The sequence below is a fragment of the Eschrichtius robustus genome, chromosome 13 (genome assembly GCF_028021215.1).
Source record: "Eschrichtius robustus isolate mEscRob2 chromosome 13, mEscRob2.pri, whole genome shotgun sequence".
NCBI lineage: Eukaryota > Metazoa > Chordata > Mammalia > Artiodactyla > Eschrichtiidae > Eschrichtius > Eschrichtius robustus.
In genome coordinates, this window is record NC_090836.1 from 70094519 (window position 1) to 70113761 (window position 19243).

At 40.0% G+C, this 19243-nt stretch overlaps 1 protein-coding gene across 2 annotated transcripts in view; it reads left to right on the forward strand.

Moving 5' to 3' along the window:
- TMTC2 (transmembrane O-mannosyltransferase targeting cadherins 2) overlaps positions 1 to 19243 on the forward strand; it is an 892687-nt gene that overhangs the window by 406827 nt on the left and 466617 nt on the right. Inside the window, exon 13 of one of the 2 annotated variants that reach the window (XM_068561153.1) lies at positions 18 to 2657. The exons of the other annotated variant lie outside the window; for it this stretch is intronic. Coding sequence (XP_068417254.1) covers positions 18 to 197 — 180 coding nt within the window. The 3' untranslated portion in view covers positions 198 to 2657. Of the gene's footprint in view, positions 1 to 17; positions 2658 to 19243 lie in introns of those variants that run through there. 2 annotated transcript variants of the gene reach the window in all.

Consider the following 19243-nt stretch of genomic DNA (forward strand, 5'->3'; position numbering starts at 1 on the left):
CCTCTCTCTGGTTCCAGTATCCGGCTGCTCTGATGAACTTGGGAGCCATCCTGCACCTCAATGGACGACTCCAGAAGGCCGAGGCCAACTACCTGCGGGCACTGCAGCTCAAGCCGGATGACATCATCACGCAGTCCAATCTCCGCAAGCTCTGGAACATCATGGAAAAGCAAGGCTTGAAGACTTCCAAGACTTGACACAGGAGGGCCGTACCTCATCCTCCTCCATATTTGAAAGCCGGCTTCATTAACGAACAGAACTTCCCAGCAGTGCTATGACAAGAGCTAGTTTGGACTTCAAGACCGGGGGGGGGCAGAGGTCACTCAGGTCACTGCCACTTCTGGAAGTATCCACTTTGCTGTGGGCACAGCCGTTAACACCAAAAAGAGAAACATTGGAAACCTCCTGCAGGATGTAATTGTTACCCATAGAACTGTAAACCAGAGCACTTAAAACAGGATCTTTTGGCATTCTTAAAGGGGGAAGGGGAGTCTGAGTTTCAAATTTTGTTCAATTTTGAAAGCTAATTTAGAAATTATACTGTTCCTTAAACACTGTGAGAGGGAGTCAGAATTTCTGTTCAGCCATGGTAAACTATTACGGTCAAGTGTTCACACGCAGTGATTCAAGTGTCGTGTGAATCCTGGTGAGCTGGCCGGTTGTCCTGACGCTGCTGTCTTCCCTCTTTGGGACAGCCTGCTTATCAATGTCTAAAACTTAGAAAACTTTTTTTTTTTTTTTTAATACTGTGTCAGGATCTGTCAGAGTCTACATTTGTTTCCTGACTAGTGCACATAACGTTTTATGATTTAGATGTCACCGTCATTTGGGCATCCTTTGCTTTTCATGTTCTGAAAAGGGTATACAGAACAGAGCAAACCATGTTTCTCACTGGTGTTGTAGGAGGGACTGGGGAGGCCTTATGCGTTCCAGGCAGGCATTTTTTACTTTGACGTTACTGACGTTTTCCCAAAACTGCCTAGGAGGATTCATTGTATTAATTCTTAGGCTTTTGAAATTGCCTTTTAAAATGGCTATTCCTGGTTTAACGCTCATGCTAAGGCAGTAAATCAAAAGGAAGCTTAACAAATGGTCTAGTTCCAATAACTAACCAGCAGCTATTAGACAAAAGGGAAGATGCTTTGTGCCTTCCAGATGTTGCTGGGTTAAAAATCAAGTCTGCGCGAGGGTGTATAATGATGGTTGCCAACGATTTGATATTTTGGAAAGAGTTGGTATGAAATACTAATCACTTTCTAATAGGTACCTAAACAGCAGTGCTGATAAGTTTTTGAGGAATTATTTTTAATCATACTTTGTTCTTCCCAAAAGACATAAAAAATGACTTATTTTAAGCTGCAGTAGACTATAGCATTAGCCCACGTGTTTCTAGGTCTCCTGCCAAGTGCTTTTCACAGTTGAAAACTATTTTTCACTAGCAAATTTGGCATTTTATTTCATTACCTATTAGTAACCACTTCAGTGATAATTTCACAAGTAAAAGACTATAAGGGAAGTAGAGAGAAACATTTACTGAACATTTTTTGACTTGCAGTCAAACTTTGCTACTAAAAATTAACTTTGTAAAAACAACAATCCACTCTCAACTTCTTCCTAGAGAAAGTAGCTATACAATACCCAACATATTTATTTATTTATTCTTCTACCATAGCGAAATAACAAAATTTGATTCATTAAACCAGTTCTTTGCAACTTAAAATTAGCTTTTTTTCTTGTCCTTTCACATTCCGTGTATATATGGTCAGCGTCCCCATTTAAGGGAAGCTGGACATGCAATTAGATCATATTATGTTTTCTTCGTATTTTATATGTTTTGCTGCATATCTGAATAAGGTGGGATAAAGAATTAAAGTAGTGTTCCTATGGCGTTAGTGTTTTGGTGAGAAGGGCAACATAGTGAGAGAGATTTGTTGATGGCATTAAAAGAAGGCCCTCCTAATATGTATATTATTTGGTAAACATTTCATTGAAGGGCCAAAAGTTAAATTATAATTAAATCACTGTGTTTTCAGAATGATATTTAATGTTTAACAACAACAAACACGTGGTCAAACCAAAAGCGTGGGTTGAAGTATATTTTTCATCTTCTAGTGCATTGGCAATTGCAAAAAAAAAAATTAATAAAGGAAAAAAGGAATTTAATATAAGGATATAGAGGTGAATTCAGTGTCTAACATTTTTATTTATTTAAATAGTTATTGACCTATGATGACTTCCTCGTCTTAACATTTTGTGTCTTTTTATTGTTATTGTTCTTCTTTACACACACTTGGTTCTTGGTAGGTTCGCTGATGGCACAGCAGAGGCACTTCATGTTGACCCAATTCCCAAGTAGCATTAATAATTGGGCCTGTGTCATAAATTGCATGGATCATTAACAACTAAATGTCCCTGACACCTTTCACTACAGGGCTGGGCTTAGTAACTGACCACCTTGGGGGGAGGGTTAAGGGGGTCTATAGAACATGGTCAAAAAATGTCTCCGCTCAGGGATTTATGGTGGATTATTGCAGACAGTGCTAAAAATATAGAGCACAAGTTTACTAAATTAAAATTTTATTTTTTGAGAAACTGTTATTTGTATAAATTATCAAGATTTGTAGGCTTTCCTTTTGTAGAAATAATTGTTTTATGTGCCAGAGAATTTCGATTTTGTTTTCAACAATAAAGCATTGATAACAAATACGTTTATAAGCCTTTTTTTTTTTTTTTTTGATTTATTTATTTATGGCTGTGTTGGGTCTTCGTTTCTGTGCGAGGACTTTCTAGTTGTGGCAAGCGGGGGCCACTCTTCATCGCGGTGCGCGGGCCTCTCACTATCGCGGCCTCTCGTTGCGGAGCACAGGCTCCAGACGCGCAGGCTCAGTAATTGTGGCTCATGGGCCCAGTTGCTCCGCGGCATGTGGGATCTTCCCAGACCAGGGCTCGAACCCGTGTTCCCTGCATTGGCAGGCGGATTCTCAACCACTGCGCCACCAGGGAAGCCCTATGAGCCTTTTTAAAATCGTCTACAGCAACAACACTTATACTGTCTTGGATTTTAACAGACCGATGAGAAAGCTGGAAATCTCCAGAAACTTTTCCCAAACACCATTTTAGATATTAACTTTGTAGATTCCTTTAGGTTTTTTTTAATGACCTCATCAAGTTGTCTCACATATTTGGAACTTTCTCATTTGATCCACGATTTACTTGCTAAACAAAAGCTCTTCACTCCACTCTTTGGAAGTAGACAATGAACTAACACAATAACATCAGAGAGCAGTTGTAAGAAGTTGGGGGAATGTTTTGGAAAATTTAGGAGAAAAACTTCACAGAAATTTCAAGTGAACAAGAAGCTTCAAATTCCTGCAGTACCCCAGGGGGCAAAATACATCTCAAATCTCTATGGAATAACAACAACAAGAGGTCAATATGTGGTGAAGTGGCAGAGGGAATGAAAGCCAATTCAAAGTCTTCTCTGATTGCATTCTGCAGGAAGACCACCCAAAATCACACAGGAAGGTGCGTACGCACCTTTCTCTACTACAAAACTAAGTATAACAGAGTTACCCTGGTTGCATTGCCATTTCAGCTTGTGGCAGTTCCAATGCTTAAGCCAAGTTTTCTAGCAATACCCCTTCATTAAACTGAGTTGAGTGTTAAATAGTAGGAAGCAAATTCTATGGTATTGGAAATAATACTTAAATTAAGTGAAAAATCATATTCCAAAGGTACATAGAAATGAATTGGAATGATTGCAATTCTTAAATTATCCACAGAAACCCAGTTTTTCCCTTGTAAGAGAATAACCAAGCCTTAGATGCATTTCCTTTCTTTGTACTGGAAATGTATACTATGTGAAAACTGTCATCACTTTCATTTGTGAAAACATCAAATGAAAAGTCATTGCATCCCCAAATCTCAACTTTTTAGAAAGTGATTTTCAAAAATATCATGTTGATCATGAGCAAGTAGTAGATGTAATTTTCATTTATGGTCTATTTTATGTTTTTCTACTCCACAGTGTGCCAGACTAGAAAAACAATGTGAGAAAAGAAAGACATGGCCCCTGCCTTCACTGGTTTCAGAGCGTAGTGCCTCAATCCAAGTTAAAACTCTACCCTGATTTTAGAATAGAATCAATTATGCAATTATTTCATATACTAAGACGACTTAATATCTAACATTTCTGTAGCCTGTTGTATAACTGCCACTAACTAGTTTTGGGAACTTGGTTAAATCACTTACCTTGGGGGCCTTATACTCCTCAGGTGGAAAGTAAATGGCTTTAGTTACATGTTCACTGAAGTCTTGTTTGGCTCTCACAGTTTAAATTGTTCAGATGTTTTTCATGCCTTACCTGTCTTAGTCTGTTTGGACAGCTATAACAAAACACCACAAGCTGGGTAGTTTATAAATAACAGAAATTTGTTTCTTACAGTTCTGAAGGCTGGAAGTCTAAGATTAGGGTGCCAGCATAGTCGGGTGAGGGCCCTCTTCCGGGTAGCAGATTTCCTGTGCCCCCTCACATGATGGAAGGGGTGAGAGTTCTCTGGAGCCTCTCTTATAAGGGCATTAGTTCCATTCATGAGGGCTCTGCCCTCATGACCTAATCACCTCCTAATACCATCACCTATGGGCGTTACGTATTCAACATATGAGTTTTGGTGGAATGTAAATATCCAGACCATAGCAACCTCCTTTCATCTTCATGATCAATCTGTAGTAAGAGAGGCAGAGAATGTGATTTGTGGAAGATGGAATAGCTAGAGAAATACCAAAGGGAGCGGGGAAACCACCTCCGGACTCAGGTTCACTGCCTGAGTGCTCTCATGACACAGGACATGTGAGCATAGGGCAGCATGGGGACAGGCTTGCTGCTTGCTAGCTTTGGGACATGGACAGGTTATTTCATACCTCTGAGCCCTGGTTTCCTTAACTGTAAAGCTGGAACATAACCTCACACATCCACAGGGTGTTTGGCATAAAATAAAATCCTTATAGCTAAATTTTATCCTATAATCAAGGAATTAGGCAATATATAATTTTGTTATTATATAAAAATTTTAACAAGATAATCGAATTCTCTGTCAGTTTTTACCTTGTCTATTGTATTTTATGTTCTACTCAACAACAACTCAAGCTTTCCTTATAACTGACTCCTGAATGTGCTGTACCCATGTCTCTCAGCAGAATAGAGTTGTGCTTTCCTCCAGGATCAGAACTAGAGAATCGGGGTCTTCTAAATATGGCCATTTTTACCAGAACGGTGTTTGAAGTAGGGAATTTGGCCCTGCTTGGGATATTAACACTTTTCTATAGTTCACCAATAAAATGAAACTATGTCATCTTTTCTGAACACAGAAAATCTGTTGATATCAGCAACCCTTATTATAACTACTACAAATTAATGATTATTATTGATTATACATTAGCCACGTGTACCTACCTCTCTCTCCTACCTCCTTTGGATTTGACAGGAATATCCCTCATTCAAGACAAAGCTATCAGCCATTCTCAAGTCAGATGGAGAGAATAGAGTTCTATATTTCAGTAATAGCTCAAGACTCCTAGAAGCACTTTTTCTAATAATTTTCTATCATGTATCTTTCTTTTCCATCCCAGAAGACTCAAAATAACTCCTCTGAGAACTTTCTCTTGGCAACATCATTGAGCAGCTAGAGACTATAATGAAAGTTTAAAAAACATATTGAGAGAGAAATCAAGCAAAGTAATTTCTTTCCAAAAATACTAAAAATGTCATAAAAGAATTAAAAGGCCTTTTGTTTTTTCAGCTGGACACTCCTCCAGTATTGTGTAAAAGATCATTTGTTACCAGAGAATCAGAATTGGTGAGGGAGGAGAGGGGTGAGTTTGTGTGTGAGGAATAGAAACAAGTGATTACCTTTGATTTTTTTTAAATTAATTTATTTATTTTATTTATTTATTTTTGGCTGCGTTGGGTCTTCGTTGCAGCGTGCAGGCTTTCTCTAGTTGCGGAGAGCGGGGGCTACTCTTCGTTGTGGTGCCCGTGCTTCTCATTGCGGTGGTTTCTCTTGTTGCAGAGCACAGGCTCTACGCGCACGGGCTTCAGTAGTTGTGGCGCACGGGCTCTAGAGCGCAGGCTCAGTAGTTGTGGCGCACGGGCTTAGTTGCTCCACAGCATGTGGGATCTTCCCAGACTAGGGATCAAACCCCTGTCCCCTGCATTGGCAGGCAGATTCTTAACCACTGTGCCACCAGGGAAGTCCCTACCTTTGATTTTAATGTAGGCCCTTTTCTAATCTCATTTAGCAAGTAATGGCCATATTGACTCTGGCGATAATTAGCTTTTTAATTCTGCCGACATCAATTTATTAAATTACATAAAGCCAATTAATAATCTCAATATGTTTTCATTTTTAGTTCTTTTTGTGTTATTTTTAAAATGTTGTTATGCTTAATGTCTGGATATTTTATGTTTCCTTTGCAATAGACTATTATTCTGTAAATGTTCCTTTGCCTATACTTTGTGATGATGGCTGTTTGGGAAATTTCACTGGAATTATGATATTTTAAAGTATCTTTTTAGAAATCTGTCCTATACCACCAAGTATTTAGCTGTTACTACGTAGTATTCTATTAGATTTCAATTGAATAATTTTGCATTAAATGATATAGAAGTGTACATCAATATTGTTTTATTATATCCCATTGGGTCTATTCTCCCAATTCCCTACTGATGATATTAATAAAATGTGATTATACTGGCAAAGCATATCTCTCTATAATGTGAGTCAAGGAACTTTATCAGTTAATTTTTTGTCACTTCTGTTTATAGAACTAATTTTTGCTTGGACTTGTATTCATTCCAAAATTTTGCTCTGTGAATGATGCTAAAGATAAGTTAGTTTGCTACTATTTCTCAAGTGGCCACAAAGTGATATTCATGGAAATCATAACAGCAACCTGAACCCACATGCCACAGAGCAACTAAGCCCACGTGCCACAACTACCGAGCCTGTGCTCTAGAGCTCGTGAGCCACAACTACGGAGCCCTCATGCCACAGCTACTGAAGCCCACGCACCTAGAGCCCATGCTCCGCAACAAGAGAAGCCACCGCAATGAGAAGCCCACCCACTGCAATGAAGAGTAGCCCCCGCTTGCCACAACTAGAGAAAGCCCGCACGCAGCAACAAAGACCCAACGCAGGCAAAAATAAATAAACAAATAAAACAAATAAATTTTTTTTTTAATTCTAATATTCTCTCCTGCTCACTAGCAGGAGAGAATATTAGGTTTGACCTCTGCACTTTGAAATGAAGAAGCTGTAGTTTATAGCAGTCAAATGACATAGCTTAGCTTACACATTCACAGGGATCAAACATAGCAGGTAAAGTGTCGAGTCCTAGCTACAGGTTACATCCTACATGGCTCAATGCCAGCCATCTAGAGTTTGTGAAACATCTCTTCTTTGGAGGAGAGGGTAGACACAAAGCTCACCAGCAAAGATTTGCTCATGGATTCTTTATGGATTGCATACGTGGAAGATATTACTAACTGAAACTCCTAATCACTAAACTCAGTGTGGGTCCCTGATTTAAGACATGAACTCTTCATTTTAGGATAAATTTATGAACCATGCCTAACAAAACACAGCTGGTCTAAGTAAAAGTGGTACAGAGAAGCATTAGGGTCGATGAAACCATTTCTAAAGATCCATTCCTGTCATCTGATGACACTGCTTGGTTATTTCTTCTGACCTGGCCATGATGGATCAGTGATCCAAAGTTCATTAGCGATTTCAACAGGCACAATGTGCAAGATTTCAGTAGACATAACCAAATTGGATGTGATCCTTCATGATGAAATTGACTAGCGTTTTTTTTTTTTTTTAATTTATTTATTTTATTTATTTTTATTTTTGGCTGCGTTGGGTCTTTCTTGCTGCACACTGGCTTTTCTCTAGTTGTGGCGAGCAGGGGCTACTCTTCGTTGTGGTGCGTGGGCTTCTCATTGGGTGGCTTGTTGCAGAGCATGGGCTCTAGGCGTGCGGGCTTCGGTAGTTGTGGCACTCGGGCTCCGTAGTTGTGGCTCGCAGGCTCAGTAGTTGTGGCACACGGGCTTAGTTGCTCCACGGCATGTGGGATCTTCCCAGACCAGGGCTCGAACCTGTGTTCCCTGCATTGGCAGGAGGATTCTTAACCACTGCACCACCAGGGAAGCCCCTGGCTAGCGTTTTATCCTTTATTTTACTTGAGGCTCTTCTATTTGGAGTGCACTAGCTAGATGAAAGTTTTTTATAGGCCAGAGAATAATTGTAAAATATGAATAACATGCCATTTCCCTGTTGCAGTGTAACAACAGTAAATACATTTGCTACAAGTCTTTATGATCATTGACTAATCTGTGTGATTCCCTTTCACCAAACTTGTCCACCTTCTCTCTGTTATACACACACACGTGCTTGCACACACGTCCATGTACACACACACACACACAGTCTCACTCTAACTCACTCACTATGTGGCTGGAAAGTCTACAACTAAACTTGAGTTCAAACATAAGTGTCTGTTCATTTGATCCTCCAGGAGAGGAAGTCATGAGGATTGAGACATACTTTGAAATGTTTTGATTAGCAGAGGAAATAAAGTGAGATCAAAGCTTTTGTCCTTCAGTGAGCGATTTAAATCCAGACAAGCAAGCGTCCAAAGGAGATGAGGGCAGGCACTTCTTAAGCTACTGTTGTAAACACCTTGGCATATCTCTTCACACTCTCCTCTGTGCCTGTCAACAACCAAGCTGAATCACTCCTTTATCTAGGGCACTTTCCTGTCCTCATTCTGGAAAAGAAATACCACTCAGATCATGGGAAGACATGGCAAATGTAGATTTGTTGCTCTCCATTTTCAGGATAAGAGAAATTGCCAAAATGACCTTTAAATATCTTAGTTTTAAACGTATTTCATCTTGGAGACCTTAACCAAATGATTAAGCAATACGAATTCTCTAATACAGGAAGCAACACAGTCAGTAATTCTAAGCACTGCTGAAAATGAGGTGACCACTGGAGCACCCCAATTATATCACCTTTCTCCATTGGCTTTAGCTCTCTGGGTGATGTTATATGCCATACATGGCATTCAACTTGCTCCTTGGAATTGCAGGGCAGTGGGGTCCTTCCCATAGATATAAATCTGAACGAAGAGAGTTAATTATTTCATTTTTTCACTCTCAAGTTTGTGTTCCTGTTGTAATTATCTTTTTTGCATGCAGAGCGTTTTGCAGTTTTCAAAAGGCTTCATATCATTTTTATACTTAGCTCTTGAAAACAATTTAACAAAGTAGACAAGAGAATCATAATTACCCTCAAATCCAAACTCCAGATGAGGATTCAGAAGCTTAGAATGGCCATACGACTCATTCAAGATCACGTTCAGTACAAAAGCAGGTCTTTCTCCTAATTTTATGACTTTAGTCTAAATCCTGGGCAGGCATTGATGGGTATGGACGCAATCAATACACCATTATTCCCTTAGTCTCTGAGGATCAGATGTGATTGAGGAGTGTTTCCGTCTGAAAGACTTTCACTGAAAACTAGAGACCAATTCCACCTGCATCCCTACATGGTGAGAGGGTAGAAAGAGGAGGAGAGGATCATTCAATTGTACAATGAGAATACATGGGTCACAAAAATAATTTAGCTTTTTTCCAGTCACTTTGTTCTCTTTCTTTACTTGTCAGTAGTGGGGGGTTGGCATGAATTGCTTCTAATCAAAGTGTACCAATTGCAGCTTTCTCCTGCAATTCAGGTGTCAGCTGAGCTCAGCCGATGTTTGGCCTCCCCATCTTCTATGGGATGTTTGGTGCAGTTCCCTAGTTCTTGTGAATACCTGCCTCTCACATCCTGAGGCTCTGAGCCTCGGCTTCCACTCTTCTCTCTTGGCTTTTTCTTCTTACTGCTCTGCCATTCAGAGAAGACTCTTTTCTGATTTCCCCTAAAACCATTTGCATTTGTGTACGTGGCCAGCTTTAAAGGTTTTGGTGGCACAGTGGTTTTAATCAAATAACTTAAAATTGAATATGAACGAACATCCTTGTTTTCTGTATTTCTCTAGCCTCTCCCAGCAAGTGGGATTTCTCACTGGTTACGTCTCTCCTCGGGTTTCACTCCCCTCTCAGGGGGTCCTCTCTCCTGTGCTCATCCTAATCTCAAAACTCCCGTTACCTGCTTATGCAAAGGCCTCCAGACCTGTCCTCCTATAAGGAAAGCTGATTATCCAGGTGTTTTTCGTAAAACAGAGTTTGAAAACTGGCAGCCTATAGGCTGAATTTAGCCTCCACACATGTTTTTTAAAGTGTGAACAAATATTTAGGAATCTAGAGTTTAAAAAAAAACAAAAATAAAAACAAACTTGGGTTTCTGGTTTTCCTTGAAATACAAAATATCTGGCAACTGGGACCACATCTCTGTGGGCTGTTCCATTCAGATAGGACTTTACTCGCAGGTGGGTCACGGTTCCCCCCCCCCTCCCCCCCCCCCCCCCCCCGCTTCTGCTCAGCCTCTAGAGGCATTTGAGTTCAAAACTCCTGCTCTAATCAAAGTCAGTTCCTCCCTTACCAGGTGACTCTGACATCTGCTGTTAATATATTTGTTTCTCCACTACATGATCTTATAAAAGTGTACTCGAAATGGGAGAAGAGGGTGGTGGTGGTGTGATGAATTGGGAGATTGGGACTGACATATATACACTAATATGTATAAAATAGATAACTAATAAGAACCTGCTGTATAACAAATAAGTAAATAAATAAAATTTTTTTAAAAGTGTACCCGAAATGTTCAAAGATGATGGTTTACCTAGAATTTTTTAAATATTTGAAAATTTCTTTAGGACTAGGTTCTATCACACCATTTTTAAAAAACTGAGTTGTTTCCACTTTTTGGATATTATGATTAGTGCTGCTACGAACATTTATGTACAAGCTTTCATGTGAACACCTGTTTTCAATTCTTTTGGATAGATACATAGGAGTAAAACTGTAGGGTCATAGGACCATTCTACATTTAGTTTTTTGAGCAACTGCCAAACTGTCTTCCACAGTGGCTGCCCCACTTTACACTCCCATCAGCAATATATGAGAGTCTAACGTCTCCATGTCCTCATCAATGCTTGATATGTTCTTGTTTTTTTTATTATAACATCCTACTGGGTGGGAAGTGATATCTCATTGTGGTATTTATTTGCATTTCCCTGATGGCTAACATCATACCATTTAAAAATTTTTTAATTTTAGTAACAATGAAGTTTGCAAACAAATTGAGGAAATAATTGACAATATTATGGAAACTTTTTCTCTTTTCTCTCAATTCGCTTTAATGTTATTAACTAATTCAGATAATGCCTGGCTTATAAAACTTAACTCTTTGTTGGTGTTTGACTAATGGATTGTTGCAATTCATCATGCCGGAAAAGGACCCCTCCTAATGTACCATATTGCCTCAGAACAGAGTTATTTTTCATATCCCTTATCTTGCAACCTTATCTATTCAGCTACAGTTATTCAAATAGTTTTAAATGCTTCCTACTGCAGAATTTAATTTTGATGGATGGAGACCCAGTCTCAAACCTACAAAGAGTGTGATGCTGAGGGAACCAAAAAAATGAGATAGATGTTTAAGGACAGTCATATTCTGTTTCACCTTTTAACTTTGACTGGAGATAATAAATGAACACCAACAAAAAAGTCCATATGCAAGAATTTTGCTCTTGAATTTGGCATATTTATTGGGGTTTTTTCGGTTAATATCAAGCGGTAACTTTTGAATCCATAAATACCTGATATATCGAATTTGTAAGTTGATTAAAGTTAGTTTACTTCATCACTTTCTATGCAGAACTCTCTGCCAAACCCTATTAAAAGTTTCATCAGTTTAGGAATTTCTTATCTGAAGGGTCTGTTTGCCCTCTGTCTCTCCATAATTGTCTTCAATAGAGTGAACATGATTAATGGGCTGTTTCATTTTTCAGGATAAAGCTTTTTCCTTTTCCCAGCAATGCTAGCAAATTACTTGATTAATATCAAAAAGCTCTCATTCACACATAACCTTTGAATAAACAAGTTGTGATACTTTTGGCAACATGTGAAGAGGTATTCCTGTAAGTAGGCTATAAAGGAAATTGCCTTTGTAATTAAATATATAAAGAGGGAGCCTATTTTTTGCTTGTTACAAATCTTTTCTTTTTTCTTCTCTCTTATAAGTGGAGAATGTATAATGAGGTTGGGCAAAAGCAGAACGCAGGATATCTTTCTCTATGCTAGGTTTCCATTTGTATTTCCCTCACCACTGGAAGCCAGGAAGAAAACTGTGAAACATTTATGAAACTTAAATAGAGTTTCTAGTTCATAAATTTTAGGGCTCTTTAGCTTTCCGTTAAAGTGCAGCAACAGGAAGTAATCAATCCCCTGTTGACTGAAAGATAGATACCCGCCCCCCCCCAAAAAAATTTTCCTGATATTAATTCTTTAAAAATCAGAGTCTGGATAACAGCTGTTTTCATGGAGCAGAGAAAAGGCCTTTATGAATAAGAAAGAATTTTAAATGAAAATGGAGGAAAGTGAAAGGAACTAAAATATGTCCTCATCATACAGTAAGTACTTTATATACATCCTATTTCATATAGAAAATTAAAGCTACCCTTTATTGCTGCATTGTTAGTTCCCTATCCAGTAGTCATTTCTCTAATAGTTCCACTATGAGAACACCAACTTTGTCATAGATTTTTGCCCAGATCCGATTGATGGGTTATCATTGGTCCAAGCCAGAGGTCAGCAAACTATGGTCTCCTGGGCCAAATCAGGCCCGCCATCTGTTTTTATATAGCCTGTGAGCTCAGATTGTTTTGTACATTTTTGAATGGTTTAAAAAAATCAAAAGAATAATATTTCATCATATGTGAGAGTTATGTCAAATTTCCATGTCCATAAATAAAGTGCTACTGGAATACAGCAGCACTCAGTCATTTATAGATTGTCTACGGTGGCTAGAATGGCAGGATTGAGTGATTACAGCAGAGACTGTATGGGCTACAAAGCCTAAAATATTTACTATCTGGCCTGTTACAGAAAAAGTTTACCAACCCCTCGTCTAAGCGAATTGTGATAGTACTGTCTCTGGCTTTTCCAGGCTCCAGTCCAGCTGGCAGTGCCCATGTGACAATGAAATGCAAGCAGAGGTCTGCTAGGCAGAATTCTGGAAAGGCTTTGCTTTCTTCATAAAAGGCTGGCATATTAACTGCCCCTTCAGGTCTTGAATAGGAAAGTGAAATCTGAAGGTGAGAGCAGCCGTCTTGCAACCATGGGGTGATGAATATAAAAGCCAAAGCTAGCACCTTAGAGGAAAGGAAAAGACCTGAGTTCCTGATAAAATTGTTAAGCAGCTGAATCAAGGCCAATACCTGCTTATTGCCAGACTTCCTGTTATGTGAGAAAAATCACCCCCATCTGTAAGGCAGTCTTCACTGGGCATTTAGTCACTAGCAGGCAAATGCCTTTCTGACTGACGTGCCCTCTTTCTTTCCTTTAGGCCTAGAACCTATTTGGTCTCAGTTGTATAAGAAGAGTTGTGGGGGCCAGGAGACCCTTCCTGGCATCCGTTCAATAGGCAGGAAGTAGGTAGCCATCTAATCTTTCCACCGGTAAGGTCGCACCTGAATTTGCTCATCCTAACAAACCAGTGTCCTCAGCAGCATTATCTTGATATTTGGGGAAATGGTTATGAGAACAGTCTACTTCCCTTAGTACAAGTAGCTCACAGCAGAAGGTCGTTTACATTGCTGCTGGTGGTGGCCCCCCTCCCCCTCCCTCCCAGTTAGATAGATGTTCCACCCTCTGTCCTCCCATAAGGTTCAGGTTAGAATGTTATTCCACTCATGACACCATATTCTGTGTATTATGTCAGTTTATGTACTCAGCTCCAAGTGCCTCAAGGGCAACATCATGTCTTATTCGCTCTGTCACCCTAGCCTCTAGCACAGTGCCTCATACATTATAGGTGATGAAGGGGTGAATGGAAGGAAAGTGGGCAGTACTGTTGCCAGATAAAAGAATGCGATGTGGAATAAAACAAATATATTCTTTAATTTATCAGATATTTATTGAGTCTCTATTATATGCCTTTTTCTGGGTGATGGGAATGGATAAATTGATGAATAAAACCAGCATCATTAGAAAAGGTTAACATTTACTGAGTACTTACTAAACGCCAGATACTGTTCTAAGCACTTTATAAGTGTTGGTTTATTTAATTGTAACAAAAATCCTGGTGAAAAACCTGAGGCACAGAAAGGTTAAGTAACTTGCCTCCAATCACACAGTTAAAAGTGATTGAGTTAGGACTGGGATTCATGTCCAATAGGTCTAGTTTCAGGATACTACTTACTTACTTACTACTATACTTTCAAGCTACCTTTCTGATGTATTAGGTGCGGAGAATATAGTGTGAAGACTACTGCCCTCCATTATGGAATTCCAAAGCAAAATAATATAAGCTACAGTTTGCATGATAGAGATCTAGGTCCAGCCTGCTGGGTTTCAAGTCCTGGCTGCAGCATGAATTTGGCTGGACAAAATGTTCGTTCAGGTTTTTCTGTAAGATGGTACAGAGAAACCCGAACGAACATTTTGGCCAACCCAATATTTGAGTATGTTAATTAATCCCTCTGTGCCTCGGTTTCCTTATTTGTAAATTCGAATCATAATGATATCTAACTCACAGGTTTGTTGTAGGGATTGCATGAATTAATACATATAAAGTACTAAAAACAGTGCCTGACATTTTTTTAGGTGTAAAACAACGGTTGAATGTCATTACTGTCGCTGTAGTGGGTAGTTTGGTAATTACTACATTGTAATAATACTAACAATAGCTATTGCTATTGTAATACACTCAGGGGACATGTAGTCAGACCATAAATGATCTCACAAATAATTTTATATAAAGTGACAAGTAGTGATTAAATGTTGAACAGGTATATTAGAGTTCTCCCAAGAAACAGAACTAGAATGAACAGGATATATTGGCTCATGAGGAGAATTGGCTCACAAGATTGTGGAAGCTGAGAAGTCCCAAGATCTTCTGGAGACTTAGGGGAGCTGATAATACCATCAGCTGGAACAATACCGTTCCAGTCCAAGTCCGAGTTCAAGTCCAAGAACCAGGAGTGTGGAAGGTATAAGTTCCAGTCTGAGTCTGGGTCCAAAGGCAGCAGAATAGTTATGTCCCAGCTTGAAGACAGTCAGGCAGAGAAAGCAAATTCTCCCTTACTCAACCTTTTGTTCTATTCAGACACTCAGTGGATTGGGTGAAGTTCACCCATGGGAGGGCACTGTGTTTTACTCAGTCTATAATTCAAATGTTAATCTCATGCAGAAACACCCTCAGAGACACATCCAGGGTAATGTTTGTCCAAATGTCTGAACACCCCGTAGCCCAGTCAAGCTGACATGTAAAATTAGCCATCACAAGTTGTACACACACACACACACACACACACACACAAATATCCATACCAAAATAAGGAGGAAATACTCATGACAGTACAGTCCATGTTTCTGTAACTGGTCACATGGTTGTAGCTGATATTTATGCCTATCTTCTTCTACTACCGATTCTGTATTTTCTTTGCCTTCAGCAAGTACCTCAGCTGGTCGTGATTCTTTACCTGGTGGAGTGACCCAAACCTTCACTCCTGAAGCTTCTGAGCCATAAGTAGTGCTGCCTGGATTAGGTTGTTGACGTTTTCCATTGATCTTAGTCACAGAGCATGGTAATAGTAAGAGATGCCCTACAGGGTCTCCTGTATTTTAGACATGCTCTTCCTTACCTCCATTATGGAATAATAGTCCAATTTCCCTTGATAGTCAGGGTCAATCACCCCAGCCAACACCATAATTCCCTTCTTTGCCTGTTGATTCAGAGGCATGAGGAGTATAAAGTGGCCAGGTGGCAGTCTTAACTTCCAGTTCAATGGAATTATTGTGTCTCCTGGTAAAAACATTCTTCTCTCTGGATAAGACTTCTAGGCTGGTAGGGCATAAGGTCAAGAGAACAGGAACCAAAAATTTTGCCAGTGGGTCACTAGGAGTAATGATGAGTAGTGAATTTTCCATTTTTACCCTCTGATTCCTGGGCTCATGAATCCTGGCTATTGGAGAGACAGCACCATATATTGGATGCTGATTCTGAGCATATACAGCCTTCTGGAGAACCTAGCTGCAGTCCTGCAAGGTATTGCCATCTAGCTGTCACTGTAACTCAGTCTTCAAAAGGCCATTCCACCAGTTATCAAACCAGCTGATTCAGGATGACCAGTGAATTACATGAGCATGGGCCCATTGCCAATCTTCACTTGCTGTGAATTGAGTTCCTTGATGAGAAGCAATGTAAAACATGACAGTAGATAAGGCATTCTATAAGTCCACGGATGGTGGTTTTGCAGAAGCATTTCAGGGAAAGTAAATCCATATCCAAAGTAAGTGTGTATTCCAATAAGAAAAAAATGCTGCCCTTATTATGATACAAGCCATCCAATATGGTCAACCTGCTACAGGTAGCTGGCTGATCACCCTGAGGAATGGTGCCATATGGGGGACTCAGTGTTGGTCTTTTGCGGCTGGCAGATTGGGCACTCAGCAAGGCCACAGCCAGATTGGCTTTGGTGAGTGGAAGTCCATGTTGCTTACACCATGCATGACTTTTATCCTTGCCACCATGGCCACTTTGTTCATGAGCCCATTAGTTGATGACAGGGGTGGCTGGGGAAAGAGGGTGACTGGTACCCACAGAATAGGTCATTTTTTTCCACTTAATTATCAAAGTGTTCCTTTGCTAAGTCACCTTTTGGTTAGCATTCACATGGGACACAAATATCTTCACATTTTTGCCCACTCAGAGAGGTCTGTCCAAATATTTGTCATCAATTTTCCCCAAATTTCCTTGTCATCAGTTTTCCAATCATATTCCTTCCTGACCATCTAGCCAAACCATTGGCCATAGTCCATGAATTGGTATATAACTGCATGTCTGGCTAATTATCTTTCCAAGCCAAGTGAACATCCGGGTACACTGCCTGAAGCCCTGCCCTCAGCGAGGATTTCCCTTCACCACTGTCCTTCAGGGATGTCCCAGCGAGGAACTGTGATCCTGCAGCGTCCACTTCTAGGAGGTTCCTGCATATTGTGCAGAACCATCTGTAAACCAGGATTCTCTTCCTCTGTCAACTGAATATAGGGAACTCCCCGTGAGGCCATAGATACAGGCTGAGAGAGGAAAGGTGGTGTAGCAGGAGTGGGCACCATGAGCATTTGGGAGGTAAGATAGGTGGCACCATACACTTCTACTTCTTTTCCCCTTGAATTGAAGATGATCCCTGGTGCTGTGTGATCAAGTGGTTAGCTATGTCTATTACACCCACATCAAAGTTACTGCTCATATAAAGACTTTCATTTTACTTTATGGCCGCATTCTTTACCAACCTCCTGGATTTTTAAAAATTGTGCTTTGCATTGTGTTAACGTTTACTATGCTGAGGAGACCATATAATGTTGGAAAGACATGGATAAATTCATCACTGCCTTGGGGAAATATGTCTGATGAACAGGGACGAACAGTCTTGGCTTGAACACATTTCCATTGAGCAGAGAGCAGGATTTTGAGACCTGGGAGCTAGGCCAGGAGAGGAATGGATCCTGAAGGAGAAAGGAGAAGAAGGCTCTAGTAGTATGCTTCAGCCAAGGCCTGGGAAAGCTGGGAAGACCCAAGCCTGGACAGTCAGACTTACTCAGCCATCAAGTCTAAGCACTAGAGGTAGAATCGAAAGCCAGCATAAAGAGCCCTAAATCGGAACCTGGATCCAACCAAGCAGTGGGTGAAAAGTCCTGAGCAAATCTAGGTTGTTCACGCAATTGCTGTAAAAATTCCCAAAGTGTTCCTGGTTACTTCTTGTGGACCTCAGCCTGGCTCTACTTCTCCAGGACATGCAGTAGACTATGATGCTTTAACATATAGAGGAGAGTGAAGTATAGGGCAGAGAGGAGAAGAAGCATCATTTATATTCAAAACATCACATTTTTTAAAGCCCTAAACTATTTCATTTGCTCATGCATTTTTTTTTAATTTATTTATATTTTTGGCTGTGTTGGGTCTTCGTTTCTGTGCAAGGGCTTTCTCTAGTTATGGCAAGCGGGAGCCACTCTTCATCACGGTGCGCGGACCTCTCACTATCGCGGCCTCTCTTGTTGCGGAGCACAGGCTCCAGACGCGCAGGCTCAGTAGTTGTGGCTCACAGGCCTAGTTGCTCCGCGTCATGTGGGATCTTCCCAGACCAGGGCTCGAACCCGTGTCCCCTGCATTGGCAGGCAGATTCTCAACCACTGTGCCACCAGGGAAGCCCTGCTCATGCATTTTTCACTTCTCTATAGGGCTATTTATACTTCATTCGTTCATTCCTTACCTATCCCTTAAGTTATGGAGAAGATTTAAAAGGCCCTATGTAATGAAAAGAAATAATACAATGGAATTAGAAGTGGAGAATTATAAAAAAGAAAACATGAACACAAATGGAAAACTGAGACAAAGTAGAAAGACAGGGAACCATGTTTGTGTTTAATTCCTCAATATAGATGAAAACCCTCAAGAAAAATATGATGGAAGCCCATCTCGTAATATCTTAATGGGTGATAAGGTCAAAATGCAGACTAAATTGGGTTTTCAAGAGCCGAGATGTCTCATCCCAGCTCCATCACCCCCTTCCAATCAATGACGAGCCCTAGGTTTCAGTTTCCTCTCACATAAAACAATAATCATTGCTTAGTGAAAAGAGCCAAGGTTAAGAATCAGCAGTGTCTAGATCTTTCTCTGCCACCTGACCTTGGAAAATTTATTAAACCTTTCAGATCCTCAACTTTTTCATCTGTTAAATGGAAATCATGTGGAATTTAGACAATATGTGATGCATTTAGTAGAACACACCATGACATTTGCAAATGTTCTATCACGGTAGCTGTTTAAAAATAAGGTATCGAAGCAAGTGATCTTGAAGGTCTCATATAGTTTCAAATTCAGATTCTTTGAATTAACTCTTTATCATATGAAATTTTAATAACCATTACTCTTTTATCAGTGTTTGCTAGAAAAATTTATCTGTGAATCACACAACCGATTATATTCTTGGCATAACCACTAGGGAACTCAAGAAA